At 66.9% G+C, this 23,202-nt stretch overlaps 3 protein-coding genes across 4 annotated transcripts in view; 1 reads left to right on the top strand and 2 right to left on the bottom strand.

The window, feature by feature from the left end:
* The first annotated feature begins 346 nt into the window (after nucleotides 1–346).
* On the top strand, nucleotides 347–6,344 carry FSCN2 (fascin actin-bundling protein 2, retinal). Of its 2 annotated transcripts, none has more exons than XM_037068677.1 (5): nucleotides 347–1,844; nucleotides 5,026–5,182; nucleotides 5,391–5,512; nucleotides 5,829–6,014; nucleotides 6,099–6,344. In XM_037068677.1, the coding sequence occupies exons 1-5, from the start codon at nucleotides 1,019–1,021 to the stop codon at nucleotides 6,299–6,301; spliced, it is 1,494 nt and encodes a 497-aa protein (XP_036924572.1). In that variant the 5' UTR covers nucleotides 347–1,018; the 3' UTR covers nucleotides 6,302–6,344. The 2 variants fall into 2 exon arrangements, with proteins under 2 accessions (XP_036924572.1, XP_036924580.1); XM_037068685.1 differs by having other exon boundaries at nucleotides 351–1,844; nucleotides 5,847–6,014.
* Nucleotides 6,345–8,157: 1,813 nt separating this feature from the next.
* FAAP100 (FA core complex associated protein 100) lies at nucleotides 8,158–16,593 on the bottom strand. Its single transcript, XM_037068445.1, has 10 exons — nucleotides 16,360–16,593; nucleotides 16,123–16,241; nucleotides 14,483–15,423; nucleotides 13,079–13,235; nucleotides 11,819–12,410; nucleotides 11,579–11,759; nucleotides 11,325–11,461; nucleotides 10,512–10,628; nucleotides 9,227–9,313; nucleotides 8,158–8,863 (listed from the first exon to the last, which is right to left on the bottom strand). The coding sequence occupies exons 1-10, from the start codon at nucleotides 16,522–16,524 to the stop codon at nucleotides 8,738–8,740; spliced, it is 2,622 nt and encodes an 873-aa protein (XP_036924340.1). The 5' UTR covers nucleotides 16,525–16,593; the 3' UTR covers nucleotides 8,158–8,737.
* A 3,353-nt stretch (nucleotides 16,594–19,946) lies between these two features.
* NPLOC4 (NPL4 homolog, ubiquitin recognition factor) overlaps nucleotides 19,947–23,202 on the bottom strand; it is a 36,663-nt gene continuing 33,407 nt past the window's right edge. Inside the window, exon 17 of the mRNA XM_037068511.1 lies at nucleotides 19,947–21,088. Within this exon, the coding sequence (XP_036924406.1) occupies nucleotides 20,931–21,088 (158 nt within the window). The 3' untranslated portion in view covers nucleotides 19,947–20,930. The remainder of the gene's footprint in view (nucleotides 21,089–23,202) is intronic.

Raw genomic sequence — 23,202 nt, 5'->3', positions numbered from 1 at the left:
GCTGCCCCCAGGATGACCCCATCGTCTGCTTCACACTCACGCTCCTGTGTCCCCTTCCGCCCATCCGTGCTGCCCATGGCAAGTGTCATTGTCTCTGTCACAAGGGTGCCATCTCGGCTACAAGAAGGGCCCTCCCCCAGGGCCAGCACAGCCAGGCCACCCAGCTGGCTCCCTCTTTGCACTGCCCGCCGGGGCTCAGGTCTGATGCCAAAGGTTCAGGGACCAGGCACCCAGCCCACTCACTGGCCCCAACACCCCTGCCTGCCACTCGCCCAGCCCCAGCCACGCTTCAGGGGGGCATCAGGCCCAGGGCCCTGGGGTGGCCTCGGGGGGCCGCGGGACGCAGGCTGTGGCCCCCAGGTGGGGGGCTTTGCGGCGCTCCTGGTGGCAGGAGTCAGAGAGGTGGTAACTGGATCTGGCCAGGCTCTCTCGGCCGCCGAGGGTGGAGGGCTGTGATCGGGTTGCGGCCGAGCCGTGTTTTCCACCGGGCGCTCTCAGTGCACCAGGATGGCGCTGGGCAGGGCTGGCGGGTCCATGTGGTGGGTCTGGGGGCCCTGAGGTGGGTGGCAAGGAGGAGAGAGCCAAGAGGTGCCAGGGCCACGAGGTGGGACACGGGGCCAGAACCCGGGCCGCAGCAGCCACTGGGGACCACACAGAGCAGGTCGGGCCCTCAGCGGGGGCACCGTCCAGCCCCAGGGACCCGGCTTCGGCCCGCTGCAGCCCGGGAGCAGCTGAAATCCAAGCCGGGGTGAGGATGGGCAGCCGCTTCCCCTAAGCCGGCCCAGGTCTGATCCGCCTCCCACCCGCCCTCTCCTGCCCGCTGGTCATGTAAGAGCTGCCTGGGCCCACAGCCACTGGTCAGGGCAGCGTCCGAGCAGGCAGCAGGTCCATGACACTGGCAGGACCTGGGGGCCGCGGGCCAGCCCAGCGGAGCCGGGCCTCTGGGGGCCGCTGGGGGCCGTGAGTGCCCAGAGAGAGCTGTCCGAGAGCTGGAGGCCCCTGCCGGGCCCTCCCCAAGATGCCCACCAACGGCCTGCACCAGGTGCTGAAGATCCAGTTCGGCCTGGTTAACGACACCGACCGCTACCTGACAGCAGAGAGCTTCGGCTTCAAGGTCAATGCCTCCGCGCCCAGCCTCAAGAGGAAGCAGACGTGGGTGCTGGAGCCCGACCCTGGCCAGGGCACCGCCGTGCTGTTCCGCAGCAGCCACCTGGGCCGCTACCTGTCGGCCGAGGAGGACGGGCGTGTGGCCTGCGAGGCAGAGCGGCCCGGCCCGGACTGCCGCTTCCTGGTGCTGCCACAGCCCGACGGGCGCTGGGCGCTGCAGTCGGAGCCGCACGGCCGCTTCTTCGGTGGCACCGAGGACCGGTTGTCCTGCTTCGCCACCGCCATCTCCCCGGCGGAGCTGTGGACGGTGCACCTGGCCATCCACCCGCAGGCCCACCTGCTGAGCGTGAGCCGGCGGCGCTACGCGCACCTGTGCCCCCAGGAGGACGAGATCGCGGCAGACAGCAACACGCCGTGGGGCGTGGACGCGCTCATCACGCTCATCTTCCGGAGCCGGCAATACTGCCTCAGGTCCTGCGACAGCCGCTACCTGCGCAGCGACGGCCGCCTCGTCTGGGAGCCGGAGGCCCGCGCCCGCTACACCCTGGAGTTCAAGGCCGGCAAGCTGGCCTTCAAGGACTGCGACGGCCGCTACCTGGCGCCGGTGGGGCCTGCCGGCACGCTCCGGGCTGGCCGCAACACTCGGCCGGGCAAGGACGAGCTGTTCGACCTGGAGGAGAGTCACCCACAGGTCGTGCTGGTGGCTGCCAACCACCGCTATGTGTCCGTGCGGCAAGGTGAGGCGGTGCGGCGGGGCACGGCCTGGCGGCCCAGTGGTGCAGCCAGTGGGGCTGGACGCAGGTGGGCGGGCCGTGGGCCACAGTGGGGTCAGCCAGAAGGGCTGCTGGCTGTGGGGTCAGAAGGGAGGGGCTCCACGTCAGGCCAGCTGGGCGCTGCTGAACGCTCCACAGGCGGTGCCCTGCCTGCCCTGGACCATCCCTGGCTCCCGCTCCTTCTCGCCCACCACCGCACTTTCTGAACTTAAAGGAAACTGGGAAGGGTGCCAAGGCCAGGCAAGGAGCCAGTGAAGCAAGGGGTGGGCAGAGCCGTGGTCGCACACCCTCACGTGGCCGAGCCGGGTGAATGGGGCAGGACCTGGGGTCCCTCCAGGACGGGGCCCAGGGGATGCAGGGCACAGACGGCACCCCGGGGCCGTGCTTCTTGGCGGGAAGGCTCTGTCTGCCCGCCTGTTGGGTTCAGCCTGGCCCCACTGCCTCCCGGGTCATTGGTCACCTGCTCCATGTGACCGGCAGGCCCTTCCACACACAGTCGAACACATGGGGACAGTTCCTGCTTGCCAACTAGGGGGCCGGGGTCCCAGAGCGACCCCGTGCTGCTAGGGGCCACCCCGAGGCCCAGGCCAGCAGCCTCAGCTGCCTCTCACTCGGGCTCCTGGGCCTGTGCACCCAGGAGGGACCCTGACCTGGCACAGGACCCCTCCATCCAGACAGCAGGGGCCCCGACGTGAGCACCTGGGAGCAGTGGCCTTGCTGTGGCCCGAGGGGCCCTGCCTGTGGTGGCGTCCTCCAGGCCAGGCCAGCCCAGGGGCGGGTGCTCCACAACCTCCCGACTAGACGCATCCAGGTGTGTGGCCCGGCCCTGGGCTCTGACTGCAGGTGGACGGCCCCACCCCCTCCCACCACAGGCCCTGCACTCCAGGTGCCTGGTTGGCCAGTGACACGTGGGCTGTGATGCGGAAGACCCCCTCTGGGTCAGCGGAGGCGCTGGCTGCAGTGTCTGTATGGACTCAGCCCTCCAGCCAGACTCCTGGTGCCACTGGAGGTGGAGGTGGCCGTGAGGGTGGCTGTGGTGACCAGGGGGGGGGGCGCTGCAGGTGCTCCTGGCAATTCTAGCAGTGGTGGTGTAGTGGTGATGTTGGCAGTGACGGTGGCAGTGTTGATGGTGTTGGTGATGGTGGTGGTGAGGGACAGGACTGTAGAAACCACTTCCCAGTCACTGGGCCACTCTGGAATGGTGGCCAGCTCCCAGACCCACCGCCTGCCGCAGACACCGAGGGGACCCGCTCTCGCCTCCCCACTTTCCTCACAATGAGCCTGACAGCCCCTGGCCCATCCCCAGAGGTTCTGGGTGACTTGGCACGCAGGGTGTCAGGAGGATGGGGCACCTCAGTCCTGGGGCCCGTCCTGCCGCAGCTGCAGCAGCGGGTTCTGCAGAGTGGCGGCACCTGGGCCCCAGGCGGCCCCTAAACCCGGCCCCTCCCGCAACCGCCCGCTTTCTCCTTCCTGTGACACTGCCCGGCCCCCCCGCCCCCCCACACTGACGCTGTGGCGTGGAGTACGGCGGTCAGCGTCTTTCCGAGAGTGCCAGAAAGATGGCCACGAACTGGCGAACCCAGCAGGACATCGAGTATGTCCTCTAAAGGGGTTTCTGGAGGCACGGGGGAGGGCGGTCCCAGGCAGGACGTCTTGCCGGCTCGGCAGCAGCACCACCAAAGCCCTTTGCTCATTCCCCTCTGAGGACCCACTCCCTGGAGGGCAGCCCTGACCGCTGGCAGGTGTCCTCCTGGTCCCAGCCTCAGGTCCGGACGGGACACAGCCGGAGGAAAGAGGGGCCGGAGCTCCCCTCGAGTCTTCACAGGGGTGAGGGCAACTCTTCTGTCACCCTGCAGAGCCCGCTGGTGCTCACCCGCCCGATGCCCAGCCACCTCCTCCTGGGTGCTGGGCCCTGTGCGGGGTCTCCCACCTTGAGGTCGAGGCCCCCACGTGGCTGTGTGACAGGGAGCCCCCGGGCCCCATCTGTCTGTAGGGCCTTGTGGGGCGTGCAGCCCAGCCCTGCCCTGTTAGCACCTGCGAAACTGTCCCCGGCCCCTCGGCTCTGCTTCCCAGTCACCTTCCCCAGGAGGCCCACCCCAGCCCTGGCTCTGATTGGTCACATGCATGGGACACACCAGTTGTTGCCACTCCCCGAGGACCATCGGTGCCGGGAGGGAAGGAATGTTTTCTGTGCTACCCCCGACACGAGCCTGGAGTGCTGGGCGCACACGGTGATGTTCGTGCTCGCTGCCGGGTGGAAGGTGGGGATGGCCCTGAAGACACTGGCCTGGCCATCTTCGCCTCTGGGCAGTGACCCGAGTGGGAGGGGAGGCCCAGCCTGGGGCCTGTGGAGGGAGCAAGGGAAGCCCAGCCTGGCCTCGTGCTCAGCCTGTTCGCTGGGGGGAGCAGGGTGGGACAAGATCTGGCCTTGACCCCCCAGGCTCCCAGCTGGGCATTCTGGGGTCTGAGGTCTGACGGGGGCCTCTGTGACCTGCCACACCATTCAGACTGGCCGGTTGCCATGGAAACAGAAACTCAGTTTATGGGAAGATACTAGGGAGGCCCCAGAGCCTGCCAGCTGTCCCCATCCGAGCATGGACACGCCTCTGTCCCTGACCCAAGACCCCAGGGAAAGCCTCAGTAGCCTTGGCCCTCCCTAGGACACCAGGGAGGCCCCAGACAATGAGTGACGGTCTGGGGAGGTGGCAAGGGACCAGCCCCTGCCCAGTACCTGAGAGTGGGCCCCAGGCCTTGGCTGTGCCCCGAGCCACAGCCCCTGGAAGGACAGGGGCCCGCGCCCACAGTGCACCTGAGGGGCGAGATATAAATAGAGGCTGGCGTGAGTGCTGGGCCAGCAGCGGGAGCAGGCAGATTACCTGCTGATTAGCAGGGCTGGGGATTTGCCCGCACGGAAGGGCCGGCTCCTGGCTGAGGCCGGAGCTGGGGGAGCGGCATCCGGCCGCCACGTACCCCCACGGCCCTGGGTGCCGAGAGCCCAGACCCTCTGAGGAGGACCTTCTGAACCCTCTCAGGTTCTAGATGAGCCCCTCTGGCTTCAGGGTTGCCCCAAGAGTTGCCTCCCCACCCGTCTGCTCCCCACCCACCCAGGGAGAGGCGTGAGGGGCTTCCCTTCTCCTCCCCCCAGGGGTCAACGTCTCAGCCAACCAGGACGAAGAGCTGGACCACGAGACCTTCCTAATGCAGATTGACCGGGAGACAAAGAAGTGCACCTTCTACTCCAGCACCGGGGGCTACTGGGCCCTGGTAACCCACGGGGGTATCCAGGCCACGGCCACCCAAGTGTGAGTGGGCCATCCCTACACCCGCTGCCCTCCTCCCTGAAGATCTTGCAGCAGCCCCCTGGGAAGAAGGACCACCGGGTGGGGAGAGCTCTTAGCGGGCCTACCGCAGGGAAGCAAGTACCTGACCCGCCCCCTGGGAGGCAGTGTTGCACTGGCGGGGTGCGGGAAGCCCCCGCTGCTCTGAAGGGACCTTGCCCTGCCCCTTCAGCTCGGCCAGCACCATGTTTGAGATGGAGTGGCGAGGCCGGCGGGTGGCCCTCAAGGCCAGTAATGGGCGCTACGTGTGCATGAAGAAGAATGGGCAGCTGGCGGCCATCAGCGACTTCGTGGGTGAGCACTCCCCACCTGCCCAGAGACCCTGTGTCCGTCCACCAAGAGCAGCCCCGCCCCCTCCCGGGGACTGGCTGCCGTCCCAGGCACTGGCTGGTCCAGACCGTACCCGTGGACATCAGCCATCAGCCGAGCAGTTAGGTCCCAGAGCACCCTTCTCCCCACGACACCTTTGGGGCGCCCAGGCTGGGGTGCAGCAGGCCCCTTGCGAGGTTGCGGAGGACGCTGGCAATGGCAGACCTGGGCGCACGAACCCCAGCCTGCGGGGAGCTCTCCCCGGGGAGCCCGCGGCGCCCCGCCCGACCGGCTAGGACAGGGATGGCTCCCCCTGCAGGCGAGGACGAGGAGTTCGTCCTCAAACTCATCAATCGGCCCATCCTGGTGCTGCGCGGCCTGGACGGCTTCGTGTGCCACCGCCGCGGCTCCAACCAGCTGGACACCAACCGCTCGGTCTACGACGTCTTCCACCTGAGCTTCAGCGATGGCGCCTACCAGATCCGAGGTGCGGGGCGGGGAGCCAGGGCAGCGCGCGGGTGGGACCGCGCGAGCGCAGGGAGCGCCCCGCCGACACCCGCTTGCTCTGCAGGGCGCTGCGGGTTCTGGCACACCGGCAGCCACGGCAGCGTGTGCAGCGACGGCGAGCGCGCCGAGGACTTCCTCTTCGAGTTCCGCGAGCGCGGCCGCCTGGCCATCCGCGCCCGGAACGGCAAGTACCTGCGCGGCGGCGCCTCAGGGCTGCTGCGCGCGGACGCGGACGTGCCCGCCGGGGTGGCGCTCTGGGAGTACTGAGCACGGGACCCTGGTTACCCATTAAACCGTGTCTGTCTCAGTGGCTGTCCGGCTCGTTGCTGCGGCTCTGGGTGGGCGCGGCGTGTCAGCGCTGTGGGGCAGGGGGCCTCACCTGGTTACTCGGCACAGAGCCCCTGAAACGCGTCCTCGCCCACCGCGGCCCTCTGTGGGTCCTGTGGGTATGTTCCACTTCCCCAGCTCTCGTGTCCAGGACACGCAGCGTGGGGGCCTGTCCAGGAGGAAGGCCCAGCGGGTCACGTGGCCCTGTGCACAACCACAGGAATGGGTGGGTGAGCGCTCCTCCGTTTGTCCCGCCCCCCACCACCACCTGGGAGGCCCTGCAAGGTGGACCAGCTGGAGGATCTTTGGGGTCAGTGTGTCCCCACAGAGCATCGCTGCTCCCAGCACCGGGGCAGGATCTTAGGGAACCCCAGAAGCATTTGGTGGACAAACTACCCCACAGTCCCCCCTCCCACCCCCCGTGGAAGGAGGGCCAGAGGAAAAGGCCCTTCCCGGCTCAGGCAGCTGCCCCACTGCCCCCAGACCCGCCCTCACCCCAGGAAAGGGGCTCTCAGGCCGAGCCCACCCCAGCTGCACAGAGGGCCTTGGCCTACAGCTGGCTGCCCCCCCGCCGCTCCAGGCCACTGTGGCTGATGGGACAAGGTCCTGGTTCACCCGTGCGCCTGCCCAGAGCAGCCAGTACCCAGAGCCCCCACCCAGGCTGATGCCCCTTGGATGGGCCATGTGACCTGGAGCTTCTGAGATGGGAGATGTGCCCCCTGGGATTGGTCAGGACCATGAGAACGAAGGCGATGGAGGCTGGGAGACAGCCTGAGCAAAGGGCTGGAGCCCAGAGACAGGGAGACCAGGGAAGGACAGAGCTCACCTGGGGAAGAGGCCCCTCCCCACCAGGCCAAGCCCCTCCACTGAGTCCCACCAGTGTGGCCCCAGGAGGGGAACACTCAGAGGACGGGCGGCAGGGAGGAGGTGCACAGCAGGTACCAGTGAAGGTCCCACATACAGGGCCAGGCTGAGGGAGGGAGGAGGGGCCCAGAGGGGACCTGGGGGCGCAGGCTCTGCTAGGTCTTTCCTAAGGCTCCCTGCAGCCCCTCCTCAAGGAACCCCTGGGCCTGGTCCCCTCACCCTAGGGACGACCGAGGGCCGGGTCAGGGGCTAGGGGCCCGAGGAGGGCACCGGTTAACTTGGGCAGCAGACCTGGAACCCAGAAGCCCGAGAGACAGGAAGCTGCTGAGCTGCGGCCTGTGCTGCCCCCTGGTGGCGTCTGGGGAGGGAAGGAGGGTCAGGGCTGGAAGGCAAGCTCACCAGGCAGGAATCCCAGTGTCACGCTCATGGGCTCTCGGACCCACCCCCAGGGGCTCCCTCCTCAGTGACCTCAGCCACTGCAGCCACTGCAGAGGGTGGGCCCTACACGGCCCTGACACCCCGGATGGGGAGTGCAGGCTGGGACTGGGTGCAGAGGGTGGTGCCGTGGCTGAGGTGGGCTGGAGCTGCGTGTGGGGTACTTCGCGGCAACCAGCCCACCGCCCCTTCCCACGCTGAGCCACCACAGGCCCCACCTGGCACCTGCACACGCCAGCTCGAACACCTTGGCCAGGCACCGCCCTGTGGCTTGTGCCCTGGTGGTCTCCAGCATCGTGCCCCACGTCCCCTGCCCTCTCCAGGTTTACCCAGCTTCCCCTTTATTCCCCAGGCAGTGCTTCACCCCAGGGCCACGGAGAACCCAGCACACAGCACACCTGGTGCCGGGCAAGGGGCACCCAGGAACCCGGGTCTAAACACTCACTCACTGGGTGGGGGCGGGCGCGGGTAACACAACCAATGGAAGCAGAGGCAGTTCACAGAAAGGTCAATTGAGGTGGCAGCGGGGCCCTCACAGCCCACCCCCCCAGCACCATGTGACATCCAGGCGTCACTTCCCCAAACACGGGAAGCACTGGCACCAGGGTCCCCCCCTCCATGGAACCCTGGCAGTGCTCGGTGGGGGAAGGGGGGTGACCTGGCCATAGGCCGCCTGAAGCCCCCCTGCCCCGTCTTTGTGCTGCATCACGGGCAGCACCCCAGCAGTGCAGGGGCAGGGCCCAGGCATCCGCAGTGGGTGGCAGGCTGCTGTTGGGAGGCGGCACCTCCAGGCGCAGTGGCAGGCAGACCCACACCCGCCCCAGGTCCCACTCCTAGGCGGTCTCTCCCTGGCCTCCAAGAGCCACCCAGGGCCACAAAGCTCCTACTCTGGGGTCCAGCCCAAGGTCCTGAGCTTGTGAGTGGAGCAGACATCGCTGACCCAACCTCCACACTCCGGGGGACACTGCTCAGCAGCAACAGGGTGAGGGTGGAGACAGCAGGCAGCTGTGGGAGGAGGGAAGGGTGGGCCCGGTGCCCTGACTCGGCGCTGGAAGGGGTGGGCGCTCCTGGAGGCGGTCACAGCAGGAGGAGGCCGGGGCTGCGCAGCTGCCGGTACACCTGCAGGAGCCTCTCCGAGGCGGGGCCAGCCTCGTCTTCCATGCAGCGCTGGTCCCGCAGGGTCCGCACCTGCCGCAGCAGCGCCTGCGGGCACAGTGGGGGCGAGAGCTAGGCCCCGCCACATCCCCTCGGGGACGCCCGTCCCACACCGACCCTACTTGAGACAGGGCAGGGGGCCAGAAAACAGGCTCATTTGCCCCCTGGAAGAGCAGGCCTCCTTGCCTGGCCCCTGAAGTCCCCTCAGGACAAGAGTGTGGCTTGGCTGAAGAGAAGCCCACAACTCCCAGGTGACAGGAGGGTCCCAGCCAACAGCTGTGTGTGTGTGTGTGGCGCACAGACAGAATGAGCACAACCCGCCCCAAGTTCTGAGGGCAACACAGGCGCCTGGCCAGCTCCACCCTCAGGGCTGCTGGGAGGTTTGGAGCCAGAACTCCCAAGGGGCCTCACCTCGCAACTGGCCTGGATCTGGTGCAGGTGCTGAGCGCAGAGGTCAGGCGGGCTGGAGCCCTGGGCAGCCTGCTCCACCACCATCCTCTGGGGGACAAGAGGCGGTTACTGGGGGGCGCCCGGCAACGCCACAGTTCCCGGTCCTTGTCCACCGGCCTCGAGCTGGACAGCCCTTATTCCCCCCGGGCCTGCCTCCCATAGGCCCTGAGCGCCCCCCGCCCCGCTCCAGGCCTTCACGCCAGCCCAGCCAGCCACTCTGGCCACTGTGGCGCGGCCCCAGCACGGCTCTCTAGAGGAAGCCACCCGCACCCCAGCTCCCAGGGGTCAGGTCCCAGCTGCAGATGGGGGTAGAGCGCAAGGTCCCTGCTACCTCCGGGACAGAGCCCTGAGGAGACTCAGGCCTGAGGGAGAACAGCAGGGGCCCAGGAAGATGCCACACGTGCAGCAGGGACCCCCAAACCCAGAGCAGCTCCCTGTCCTGCTCAATGTCACCCCCACTGCTGCCCTGGGGCCACCCTGCTGCCTGCAGGTCCAGACCAGCCCTTAAGCCTGGGCATGTGCCGGGGGCGGGGGCAGCCAGTCACAGCAGCAAGGAGGCCAGCCGGGTCGTGGCAGGACAGGAGTAGAAGTGTCACAGAAAGGTCAGGGAGGCACAGAAGGTGGTCATCAGAGTCGCTGGCCTGGGCTTGTGCAGGTGACCGGCTCGCTGAAGTCTAGGACAGGCCTCAGTCCCTCGTCAGAGCTGACTATGGGTTTAGACTCCGGGGGGCTGGGTTGCGGCCCGGCAGCAAGTGCCCGTCCCTGGTCAAGCCCTTGTGCAGACCCCGCTTAAGGAAAATCACCAAAATGGGCTGGTGCGGTGTGGCCCCCAAGCAGAGTAGCCGGGCTGAGGGCACCACCAACAGACTTTCTCTGGAACGCAGACACGGCCCCGCGTGGTGCTGGGGCCACCAGGACTGTGCCAGGCTGGCCCCAGCCCCAGCCCCAGCCCCGCCCCGCCCCGCAGGCTCCACTGAGCCGACGCCCCGTCCTGGGCGAGCCCAGGGTGTCCAACCCCAGGGGTGGCCTCTGCTCAGCCAGCCAGGCGCAGGAACCTCCAGCAGACCCCAGCTGGTGCGAAGCAGAAACCTCTCGCTTTTGCCTGCTGGCTGAGTGCGTCCTGGGCGCCCTTGAGGACGGCTGCCAGGAGTGTGAGGAGAGGACCCCACCGGCCCGCACGTGTGTGCCCCTGGAGAAGAGACGAGGGGAGCCCACCCGCTGCAGTGGCCCTGGCCGAGCGGCGCACCTTCATCCTTCTGACGATGGCGCTGTGTGCCCCACACATGCTGGCCAGAAAGCGGCTCTCCACCTGGATCTCCGCAGCCTGGAGGGGCCCCGCAGGGCACAGGCCAGTCACCGCCACCTGTGGCACGGGAGCAGCCCGAGTCCACCCGCAGCTCCCCGGCCTGGGCGAGGCTCCGTGCCCAAGGGCACTCGGGCTGGGTGCCCCGCCCAACAGCAATGCCCCCTGGACCGAGGGGACGGCTGGGACTCGCCCAGACACTGCTCACGATCCCCACACCCCCAGGGCCTCTGACAGCAGGGTTCAGTGTGAACACAGGGAGCAGGCCAGGCAGCTGAGGTCAGCCAAGGGCCCTCCCAGGAGCTCCAATGACTCTGAGCTGAAGACGTACAGGACACCACACGAGGCCCCCGACTTGGGGACTCCAGGAGGGTCGCTGGCACTAGCCGCCCTTTCTCTGGTGTCCATGAGGTGTGTGGCACCCACTGGGTCTTGGCCTGACCGCGAAGAGATGCGCTGTGGGTAGCAGCGGCTCCCCAAGGTCAAGGTGACATCCCCCAAGGGGGCGCGTGTCCTGGCTGCCCTGGCTACTGGGAACGATTTCTGCGACCTGGGGGGATGGGCCAGACGTGCCAGCAGCTTGGGGAAGTGGGGTCTCACACTCGGAGAGCTGGGCGGGCTGCAGCCCCACCAATGCCTCCCGGGCACAGCCGACTGTGTGCTCCGGTGGGCACAGGAGGCAGGTTCCTTTTGAGCAAAGGTGCCTGGAGACCCCACTCCGAGGACAGCTGCCATCAAGGCCAACCCCCAACTTGCCTCGCGCACAGTGAGACGAATGTCGGTGCCATCCGGGGCCACGCCCTGGACAGAGGACAGCTCTTGGGCCCTCACGATGTCCGCGGCAGCGTTCTCAGCAAGCAGCCACTGCAGGGTGGCACAGGGCAGGGACACACCTGAAGGTCAGAGGCGCAGGCCGTGAGCTCAGATGCGCCCCGGGACAGCGAGGCTGACCCCCCAGTTCGCAGGCCGCGGGGCCTGGAGGCCAGAGGAAGCCAGGCGGCATCACGAACCTGAGTACCTGTGCCCCCAGGCGGCTCTGAGCAGCTCTGCGGACACTGTGATGGCAGCCACAGAGGGGGGCAGGGACTCGGCCCCCAGGGACTCGGGTTGTGCTGGGTGGCTGCCGGGCCTGCGGCAGGCCTCCAGGAAGGTGTCCACGGGGTTGAGGGTGGGACCCGATGGCCCCAGGGCCTGCGCATGGGGCGCGGCCAGGCCAGGGAAGCGCAGGCCCTGTAGCAGGTCCCCAGGGCCTGCGCATGGGGCGCGGCCAGGCCAGGGAAGCGCAGGCCCTGTAGCAGGTCCACTGTGTGCGCACTCAGTGGCAGGCAGATGCCCCCCTGCCCGGGCAGGGTGTCGGGCGGGACCCCATCCCCGGAGGCATCCTCAAAAGAGCCCGAGGGGGCCAGGGCCCCGCCTAGCACCTCCCTGAGGCTGTAGAAGAGAGCACAGCACACCGTCACGGGCAGGTCCAGCACGCAGTCCTTGCCCAGGTCCAGTGCCAACGTCACCTCACGCCGACCACCGGGACCGAGTTGGTCCACAGGGACGGTGTAGGTCACAGCCGAGCCAGCCGCCTCCGGGTCTGAGGCCGGGCCGCCGGGGAGCACCTGGACGCACAGCGCCCAGCCCCGGCCCAGGTGGGGGCCGCCGCTGTTCTCCAGCAGGCAGGTGGCGGTCAGCACGTCCTGCAGCTCCCGGCGGCTCCAGGCGGTGGTGGTCGTGCATGAGATGGGCCGGGGGCCCTCCCGGTGGGACAGCAGAGCGCAACTCACGTTCATGGCTTCGTTGAGACACGTCAGGGCCCTGTTTCGCTGGCTGACGGCCCTCTTCAGGGAAGACATCCTAGGAAGAGCAGCGGGCCCCAGGGAGGAGCAGGGAGTTGAGGTGGAGGGTGCGCCCCGTGCTCCCAGGGGTAAAAGGAACCGGAACGTGGCCCCAGCAGCACCGAGCGAGGAGCACCTGCCCCAAGGAGCAGCCCTCCCGGTCCCCCAGTGCCAGCCGCAGCCATCTGGGCCCGGGAGCCTGCTGTCCTGGCCAGGGACACAGGAGCCAGATGGTGCCCGTGCTGGGGCAGGCCTCCCTGCTGGGGGGGAGGGGTCCCTATGATGGGAGGGTCCCCCTGCCCCTCTGCAGCCACCATGACAGCCCAAGAGTGGCCACCACTGTGGACAGGACCCTCACTGGCCGGGTCTGGGGCCGAAGGACACTCACTCGTCCCCAGGAGGGTGGCGAGGGCGCAGACGGGGCGGAGCTGCTGGCAGTGGTGCAGGGTGCGGGAGGGCAGCCCGCGGGGAGGGTCTCCACGGCTGCACCAGGCAGACCGGGGCGGGGGGGGGGGGCGGCGGCGGGACGCGGTGCCGGCCCCTTTCGTCTCCCCAGGGAGCCAGCCTTTCCTCGGCCACTCGGTGTCTGGGGCTCTTGCCAGGGTCCAGAGGTGAAGTGACGGGTCTGGCCTGGACCAGTGTACACACCCAGGACGCCGCCTCCCGAGGACATCGCCTGCTGCTCACCTCTCCGAGACAGTGCCAATGCCACAGAGCAAACCCTTCATCCTCCGGCCAGTGGCCACCATGGTTCCTCTGGTGGGCCGCAGTGCCTCAGGGCTCTGCTCCAAGCGGCAGCTCAGCAGGCGGCCTTGGGCAGATAGGGCCAGGAGCTCGGCTCCCCCTGAAGATGGACAGAGGCAGGGGGCTGACAGCTGCACAGCCTCCCCAACCCCAAACCAGCGCTGGCATAAAACCACTCCCAGGCAAAGCCCTGGCTGGTGTAGCTCCGTGGATTGAGCACAGGCCTGCGAACCACACAATCGAGGTTCGATTCCCAGTCAGGGCACATGCCTGGATTGCAGGCCAGTTCCCAGCAGGGGACTCATGAGAGGCAACCATACATTGACATTTCTCTCCTTCCCTTCCCCTCTAAAGATAAATAAATAAAATCTTAAAAAAAAAAGTAAAGCCCCTCTTCTGCCGTGTTTCTCCAAAGTTAGTGACCAGTCCAACCTCCCCTGTTTAAAAAAAGAAAAGACTCCCAGGAGAGGTTGCCCACACAGTGCAGGTGGCACCAAGGTGGCACACTGGACACAGATGGGGCTAAACTCGTTGGGTCCCAACGAGGACCCACGTGAGGCGCCGTCTCAGCCGCACACAGCTCGGCCTTCGGCAGGTGGCCTGGACGCAGCTGCTCCGAGGTTTCAGGAGAGAAGTGAGCTCTGTGTGCTCTTCGCTCTCACTCTCACTCTGCTTGGCCAGTGGTCCCTCTGGTGTTGCCCTGACCGCTCTGGCTTTGGGCGACCAGGGGGCGCTCCAGGAAATGGGGAGATCTGCCTACCCCAAGGCCAGGACTGCCAAGGCCCTGAGTCCCGCCCGTGAGGAGCAAACAGGCCTCACCGCGGCGTCCCCCCAACCACGTGGCCCTCTCTCTGCGGTGGACAGCGGCTTTTCCCCTTCAAAGCATCTCTTCCGCTTTGCTAGCACGGTGTGCCGCGTGCCTCAGGCTGACTCCTGGGCCGTCTAACAGGAACTGGCCTGGGCTTAGAGCCCCCGGAATCCGCCTGCTCCCAGCCCAGGGTGCGCTCGCTGAGGGGTCCCACAGTGAGCAAAGGAGGCGCTTCCTGGCCTTTGACAGAAACATTACAGCTCAACGTGAACCCACTGGAGTCTCCCCTAGACCCCCTGCGGTGTAAGACCTGTCCCGGAAAGAGGCTCCTGCCCCGGCTCACCCAGGGCAGGGCCCACCCAGGCAGGGCGCAAACACAGTCAGGCCCTCCCAGACCCCGAGCCACGGCCCGCCAACCATGAGGCTCTGCCAGGTGAGCAGAACGCTGCCTGTCGGGTTTCCAGCTCACGGAGAACTGTTAAGGGGAGTCCCACCCACGCCCATGTCTTTGGTTTTGGGGCTTACACAGCGGCTCTCACCTCCAGGCAACCTCGGTGACACCGAGAGGGTGACGACACTGCAGACACTCAAGCTGGCTGGACACGGCAGAGAGGGCAGGCCTCCCGGGCCGTTGGGCGGCACATCCTGCCCCAGCCAGGGGGTGCCTGCCCGAGCCAGGTCGACCAGGCAGAGGCTGGAGGGCGTGCTGTGGTACACGTGGCCACCCTTGCCGCAGGCGGCACAGAGCACAGGCCCCGGCAGGCGGTACTCCCGCATCTCCGGCACCAGACTCCCAGCCTCATCCCAGCTGGCCTTGATGGCCAGTGTCCGGCCTCGGTGACCAAGCGCCACCAGGCAGTCGCAGCAGGTGTCCTCCACGTCCTCAGGCAGTGGCTCTGTCCTCAGGGCCCCGATGAAGATGACAGGCTCCTCCAGGTGATGGAGAATCCTGACGAGGGCCTTTGGGTCCCCGGGGGCCAATCTGGAGGTGACCAGGGTCTTCAGGACAACACTGCAGAGCTGGCCACCTGGGAGGCCACAGAGGATCACGGGCGACTCCAGGAGGGCAGCGTCAGTGCCAAAGAGGAGCCCAAACAGGGACGCCTCCAGTGTGGAGCCTCGGGGACCATGCTGGAGTCTGTGGGGGCCCCTCCAGCCTGGTGGGGACACACAGCACAGCACCGGGAGGAAGCGGGGGGAGGGGGCCTCGGGTCCCCCTGGGCTGCCCGCTGGGGCAGGGCAGGCGGACAGCTCCACCTCGCCAGTCTGGCCGGGGGGCCTGGCCTGCCCCGGAAGAGGACACTGGAACAGCTGCAGCCTCCACTGGGCGGTGCCCTGGGCCAGTGTGATGAGCACACTGTCCATCACAGTGAAAGTGCACAGCGTGGCATCAGGGAGGACACAGGCGTCTGGGTCCACGGGGACAACAGGGGATGGGAGGTCCCTGTCCTCCTCATGCCCGTCACTCTGGCTCACAGACCTTGGAGAAGACAGAGAAGTATCACTCTCGACATTCACATGCTGTCTCCGTGACAACCTGCTCCCAGCCTGGCTCTGAACTATTCACAGGGAGCAGTCTCCTCCACCATCACAGCCCTTCAGCAGCATGGGGGGGGGGGCTCAGCAGGGAGCAGCTGGCCCCAGGGCACCCCCCACCCCCCGCCCATGGACTGCTCTGCTGGCCGAGGAACACGGTGCCGGGGTGGGACAGCTTCACCAGTGCAGGCCGGTCAGAGCCTGAGGCCACCTCTACAGCTGGCACCGGACCCTCTTGTGTCTTAAGTCAGAGTGAGCAGCGCCTGTTCCAGGCTCTTTGCTGGTGCCTGTGCCCAACTGGCAACATCAGTCTCCCCTGGGCATGGCTCAGGAACCACAGAGACCCACTGGCCAGGTGTGTCAGGCCAGAGGAGACAGGACCACCAAGGCCAAGGGGTAAGTCCTGCTTCTGGCTGCAGGCTCACCCACCTGCACCCGGTTCGCCAGCAGCAGCCTGTCAGGGGATGTGGGGGCTGGTGGTGGGCACGCCTATGACTTCCAAGCTGGGTCTGACCCCACTGTCCCCTTGCGTCTCCACGCAAAGGACTGGTGAGGGCTTGTCCTGTCCCAGTGCACAGGCAGGCAGGTCGCACAGGCCACCGGCTGGTGTTTTGGAGCAGGGCCACCCATGACTCCTCCTCACCTGCTCGCCTGGTCCAAAGACAAGCAATAGACGCCCCTCCAGGCGCACAGAACGAAGAGCACCCTGCGAAGGGCCAGGACCTCCAGATGCCACACCTGCCCGGGAAATCTGTACACTGCCTGGGTGTGGGGGGCAGAGGATGCGGGAGGCTTTAGTTCCGAACAAACTCCTCGCGAACGCCGGCCACTCCCCGCTCCCGCGAACCCCTCGGGGCCGGGACGCCGCCCCGACGCTCACAGTCAGTTGCCTTCTTTCCGAGTCGTAGACGTAGACGAGCTCCCTTCCGGTGGACAGGAGGATCTCCGCCCCGAGACGCAGCACACGAGGCTTGCCCGCCGCCAGGCCCCCGACCGGGAAGCTGAAGCCGGCCAAGTAGTCCACGCGCGGCGCGAGGCCCGCCATGGTGTGGGCCCCTGCCCGGGAAGCGCAGGTGGCGCCAGACGCCGCTCCACCTCCCCGCGCTGGTGCCCGGGTGGGCGGAGGCGCGGTACGGCCGCCCACGTCACGCCGCGGCCTCCGCCGTAAAGCAGGGCGGGGGTGGAGCTGCGGCGGGGGCGGGGCCGCGCGCTGCTACCGCCTGCCGAGTCCTGGGGCCTGGACTGGAGCCTCGGTGCGCGGGTTGGGGGTTGCCGCCCCTGCGACAAAGCTGGGGGACACAGCAGTTTAGCCAACACGGGAAACCTGACGGCCTGCCCTCGCCCACGCCGCCCGAGGCGCCTGCCTGGGGGTGCCCGGCTTGTCCGCAGTATCTCCCACGCCAGTTCAGGGCCAGGGCCCCCTTAGTCTGGAACCAAGTCCCGCTCTCTTCGTGCGCCTCTGAGCCGGGGAGGCACGCGGGGTCCCCCAGTGGAGCAGTCAAGGCGCTCCTAAGGCTTTTTTGTAGGGTGTGGGGAGCCCCTGGATGCTGTGGGGTCCTGCAGTGGCGGGCAGTGTCAGCTCTTGCCACCGCCACGGCCAATGGCTCTGGGCCTAGGGCGGGGTCCCTGTGGCCGGCTGAGCCCAAGGTGGACGGAAGTGCCTCCTTTTTCCGTGCCTGTACGTGAACTGTGTGTGGTGTGTGGGTTTGAGGGAACAACAGCTTAGGGGCAATCGCCAGCCATCAGCCAGGGGCAGAGAGTGATGTCGGGCAAGTCATCTCATCCCCCCACCGGACTGCTTTCTCTCCTGTCTTCCAGGGCTTTGGAGAGGTGCTGCCCAGAGAGGGGTGCGGAGCTTTCTTTAGAGGATAAATTCAGAGACCCAGAGCACCCCTGCAAGGACCTGCAGATGCCTCTCTTTTAAGGAGCCAACAGGACAGTTTCCAAGGCCACCCAGGAGAGGCACATGGGGGCATGGCCAGGCATGGCATGGTAAAGGGGCCCAGCTGCCAAGTTCTTTCTGGGCTTGGAAGCTAAGCTGGCATCAGGGAGGCTGCTGTGCCTGCCAAACACAAAGAACCAGCAGCCAAATTCTCACGCCTTGTCAAGGCATGGGGTGCTACACCCAGGGACGCCAGACAGAGGTGGCCCTACTGCCCCTGGGGGCTGGGATGGACACAGGTGCGGCATTTGCAGTGTCCACCCCTTCTGCTTCCTGCTCTGTGGATGTGAAACGCAGCCGGGACGCTGGGACAGGGAGGGCCACACGCTTTCCAGTGATGTCCTGCCCTCCCCCGCAGCTCAACAAGCCTGTGTACCACAGACCCGCCCTCCCGGCGGGGGGGGGGGGGCAGATAGGGGAGTGTCCCTCCAGACACTGTTGGGCAGGTGGCTCTCTGCGCTGCTCCCTCCTGGCCCTAAGCCCAGGCAAGCCCACACTGGCCACACAAGGGCTCATGGGCGTCAGGAGATGTCAAGGGGCCCTGAGTGCCAATCCTAGAAGCGAGCCGTGAGCAAAGGCCAGGCTCAGATACCTGAGGGGCCTACACGTGGGTGTGCAGGGCACTCACTCCTGGCCTGCAGTCAGTGGTCCCCATGCCAGCTTCACAGGCAGGGTAACCTTCCCGAGGGCGAATGACAGCCCACTCGGGGAGGAAGCAGGGAAGCTTCAGGCTGTGCTGGGGGCGGCCCACAGGGCACACGGGCAAGGAAAGTAGGGCAGAACCCCGAGTCCTGCTTCTGAGCAGATGTCTTGGGGGAAGTCCGAGAACCTCCTCCCGTCAAGAACTCACGTCAAGGGCCTGAGATGTGGCAGCACTGCCTCCACACTCAGCCAGCACTGTCACCTATGGCCNCACTCGGGGAGGAAGCAGGGAAGCTTCAGGCTGTGCTGGGGGCGGCCCACAGGGCACACGGGCAAGGAAAGTAGGGCAGAACCCCGAGTCCTGCTTCTGAGCAGATGTCTTGGGGGAAGTCCGAGAACCTCCTCCCGTCAAGAACTCACGTCAAGGGCCTGAGATGTGGCAGCACTGCCTCCACACCTGACCTTGGGAGCTGTCCACTGCGAATCCCGGGTGCAGGCACAGGGCCCTCAGGCCCCAGCAGAGGGTTTCCACACCTGCCAGGAAGCAGTCGCCTGGGAGAGTGAGGCTCAGTGGTGTGTGTGAGGGCTGGCACCAACCAAAACCAGTGACAGGGCCACTCAGCCAGCACTGTCACCTATGGCCTGTCACCCTGCACCTCTGTGGAGCTCCGTACCTCATCTTTCACCTGCTACTTGGCCACACACGCCTGTCCCAGCACCCAGAGGCCCCAGAGCAGCGGTGGAGGGGTGGGTGGCAGGCAGGGCAGGCAGGGGCAGCAGGGTCCCTTCCCCACAGTGGTCCAGACCTGACCCAAGGCCACATGAGCTGGCCCTGAGGCTCAGTGTGCAGGGAGGGCCCTGGGCCAGAACCACAGGGAGGATCGGCTTCAGGTGCGTTTGTTGGACCAGGTGGGCTGAGCCGCCCGGCCCACCACAGTGCAGGGCCGGGGCGGAAGCACCGGGCAGGAGCGGGCTGGGCAGGGGCGGCTGGCAGTGTTCCCCTGGCCAGGTGCACACTTAGGCACCCCTCTCAGGTGCAGGGCCTCGTGGCAGGAGAGGGTGTGTCCAAACAAGAGTGAAATGGTCGGGCTGGGGCCCTTCCCTGTTCAAGAGAAGGTGGCTGAGTGGCCTGGGCCAAGCCCGCTGGCAGGTGGTCCCCACAGGATCCCCCCACCCCACCCCCGCCGAGCCCTGGCTGTCTTTGGATCCTGGAATGAAGTGCTTTACTGAACAAAGAGCGACTCGAAACCAGAGTGAAGTCACAATGCTTTTTCTTTAGCTGAAAGACAGACAGAGACAACCAATTGTGTGGCGCTGGGGCTGAGGCCGGGCCATGGTGGGCAGGACGCTGCCTTGGAGAGGGCGGGAGCTCGCGGGGGAGCTCCCAGGGCGCAAGGCCGCAGAAGCGAGGCGGAGCGCAGGGCAGTCTCTCGTCTGGGGTGCGGGCCAGCCACAGAGGCCGGGGCTCTGGCCTCCTGCACTGCCAGGAACTCGAGGAGCCCTCCACAGGTGGCTGTGCTTCGGACAGGCCACCCCGGCCAGACCGGCCCCGACTGGCTCCTGTCGCCCAGGGCAGACAGGTCTGCACTGCTGGGCCTGGAGGTGTCCGACAGAGCCCTTGCCACCACCCAAGCCAACAGCCAAGTGCTCTCTGTGCACAGCCTGAGGAGAAGGGAGCCCCAGGCCTGCCCCCGCCCCAAGGCAGACGTGAGGTGCCCAAGCAGCCTGTGTCTGGGCCGGCCTCTCCTGCAGAGCAGCTCAGAGACCTGGCTCTTGTTAAGGCAAAGAGGCATCAGCGTGCCCACAGGTTCCCGGAGCAGGGCCCAGCCACAGAGGACATGCGGGCACCCCACAGCACACAACCTCTGTCCTGGGATGGCCCGGACCTCACCATCAGCACAGTAGCCACCTTCTGGACACCCCTGTGACCTCACCACAGGCCCCTCAATGGCCATGCCACTGTGCAAGGCCAGGGCAGGCAGGACTGTGTGTGGGGCAAAGGGCCCAGAGCTTCCGGTCCTGGACAACCCGGTTCACCCCATGCAACCGGGTCAGCAGCCTCGTCCGCCCAGCGGGAGCTGCTATGCCCCGGGCCAGGGGCTCGTTTCTGCGGCTTCCGCAGCACGCAGTCTGGCAGAAAAGTCTCAGGCACTGAGGTTTACTTCCAAGGAGACCTGATTGTGGGCCCCCACCCACACTCCCCACCCTGCACACACCCACAGGGGCTCACTAGAGGGAAGAAGTGGCAACTAGTCTCTCTCACTCCCCTTTTAAGCAGTTTTTATCTCAAAAAAATAAATAAGTCTCCAGGGCGGGAATTACTGATAACTGTTATTACAACCAACGCCGACTCCAAGGTCCCACCTGGACATCGGCTGAGAGCAGGGCAAGGGTGGGCGGCAAGGAAACTGCAGACCAAGCAGACAGAGGCTGGTGAGCCTGTGGCCACTCGGGTTGCTGCTAGATGCTGGCTACCGAAGGGGAGGAAGTGGCCCCTGCAGGCAGGCTCCGCCCCCAGGCAACAGGGCACAGAAGCCAGCAAGAGCCCCAGCCACACCCAGGGGAGGGGCAAGGACAAACGGCATCCAGAAAGGAGGGGGGCCGGGCAGCAGCCAGCACCCCGCCCTCCTCTGCAGGCGGACCGGCCGAGGCGCCCGTGGGGGCCGCACTGCTCCTCTTCGAGGAGCCCGGTGTCAGCCAGGGAGCCCCAGCCCGGCTCCATCCTTCAGGGAAGCCTGGTGCTGAGGGGTTTTGTGAGCCAGAGACCCCAGGGCAGCTGCCCCTGCCCTGCCCTGCCCTGCCCCCCAGGGCTGCCCACTGTGGGGCACGGCCCCACAACCCTGGTGTCAGAGGGGGCCGGGGCGGCACTAGGTCCTGGGGAGGCTGCACATCTCGCAGTGGCCGGTGCCCGGCTGGTTCACAAAGGTGCAGTGTTCGCAGGCCCACGCGGCGGCGGCGGTGGCGTGGGAGGAGCCCCCGACGGCTCCGTACTCGTGCAGGCCCGGGAGCTGCACCCCGACTGTGCCTGCAGGGTGGGAAAGAGCAACCCTCAGTATTTCTGCACAGAGGAGACGTCCCGCTGTCTGGCCCCTATGGCGCTGCCTAGCGCCTGTAAAAGCACCTGTGCCAGGCCGATGTGGCCCAGGGACCCCACCGTGGGTGCCCCAGTCATGCCCAGAGCCCCACTGAACGCAGCTGCTGTCCGCTGCGCTGCACCCGGCCACCCGAGACAGGGGCTCCTGCCAACACTGCCTGCGATGCCCATCCCCTCAGGGCATCCCCAGTTCTGAGCCACTCGAATGGAGCCACACCAGCACACTCCTGCACAGATCTCCCGGAGAACCCCCGGGCGCAGGGCCACCGGGCCCACACGCCCTCTCACGGCTGTGCAAGGGCCCGACAGTCCTCGTCACAGCCTCTCACACATGCAGTGGCACCTCCTTCAACCAGCCCCACCCTGACCATCCGTGCTGCTGGCCTGACCGTCACTCCGCCCGTCTGTGCAACGTCTGAGTCTCGCCCCGTCCTCGTCCACACGGCTTACTCACTGACCGTCACCATGCAGCACTCTCTACCGCCCTGTGTCGCACCACAGCCTGGGTCAGCGGGGACACGCACACGAGGTGGTGGTCCCAGAGGTTGCGAGGGAGCTGACAACCTCCCATCGCCTTGACATCACATGGCATCACAGCCAGCGTCACCTGGGAGGACGACACACCTCCCGTGCTGACGCTGGTGCACACAGACCCACTGTGGACTGTCTGCACGCCCTGGCGGGGCACAGTGCACGACAGTGTGCATGAGTGCCACACACAAGCATCTTGGGCCTCTCCTCCCAGCCCCGGCCTGGCCTCTTCCACACTTCTGAGGGACGTTCAACGCGCACGAGTGTTGGTTTTACTCGAGCCCGACGGATGGGTCTCCCGCTGTCAGCGTCGCCCTGTCCTGCCCCGAGGGCCTGAAGAGACTCGACCTCCCCCCGGCCTTGGTGTCTACGGTGCAGCCTCGGCCCGCCTCGGGCCGACCTCTGCACTGCGTGCCTGTGGAGACCAGGCCGCTGTCCGCGCACAGACCCCAGGCATGCTCTCCCCGCGGCTGCCCCCGCTGTCCGGCAGCCCTCTGCTCCTGCCGCTCACGGGTCCACTTACTGAGGCCCAGGCTGTGCCGCGGAGGCCACGGCAGCATCGCAGCTGAGAACAGGCGGTGCCCTGCCTCTCTCCTGCTCCGCCTCTGCATCCCAGGGACGTCTCCTGACTTACCTGCCCCGCGCCCGCTCTTCCTATGGGGACGTGGACTGGGGTCATGCCAATCGATTTCGGGAAAACTAACATCTTAAAAAACACCAGGCCTTTCGACCTGCAAAGACGGCGCTTCCTTCCGTTCACCTGCACTTAGTCCCTGTGGCCAAGTGCGGCTCTCAGAGACGGCTCTTCCGCCCTCCCAAGCACCCCCCCCCCCCGAGGAATCTCACTCGCACAGGAAGGCAGACTCCACACGGCACAGCTGGGACCCCGTGGGCTGCTCCCTGTGGCTGGTGTCTCTGGGGGTGGCAGACACACACCCAGTGCCCAAGCAGGTCTCCTCAGAACCAGCTCCTCGCTCCCCACGGGGCCAGTGTCTGCAGGACAGGCCCCAGGACGCCCCTCTGCGCCTTCCTGCGGTGCGGTGTGTGTGGCCCGGACAGCCCGCCACATGGGCGTCAGTGAGACCAGGTGCCGAGGGCCAGCACACCACTGCCCGCCGAGGACAAGCTCTGTTCAGGGTGTTCAGGGGAACAGCCCGCCTCGGTCTCTGCACCTGGGCAGCATCTCAGAGCGCAAGGGCCGGGGCACAGGGCACGTGTGCTGGCCATGGCCCTGCTGCACAAGACAGCAACGGACGCCCGCCACTGTGCACGTGCAGGCTCGAGGGCCGCAGGGCTTCCGGGTGTTGCGGTGGCAGGAGAGAGTGAGCCCTCTCACTGGCTCTGACAGCTCAGACCCCACGGCGGTCCTTGGCTGACTGTGGCTATAGAACCGGCCCACTAGCCTGAGAATGTGGCACAGACAGTTCTGAGGATGCACCTCCAAGGCCTCTGGGGGGCCTGCCAGCACCTCCCCATCCCCAGGCAGAGGCCATGCCTGCCCCAGGTGGCAGATG

The sequence above is a fragment of the Sturnira hondurensis genome, unplaced genomic scaffold, assembly GCF_014824575.4.
Source record: "Sturnira hondurensis isolate 20B ecotype Veracruz unplaced genomic scaffold, ASM1482457v3 Scaffold0001221, whole genome shotgun sequence".
NCBI lineage: Eukaryota > Metazoa > Chordata > Mammalia > Chiroptera > Phyllostomidae > Sturnira > Sturnira hondurensis.
The sequence above is the reverse complement of the archived record's forward strand: the minus strand, read 5'-3'. Positions and strand labels throughout refer to the sequence as shown.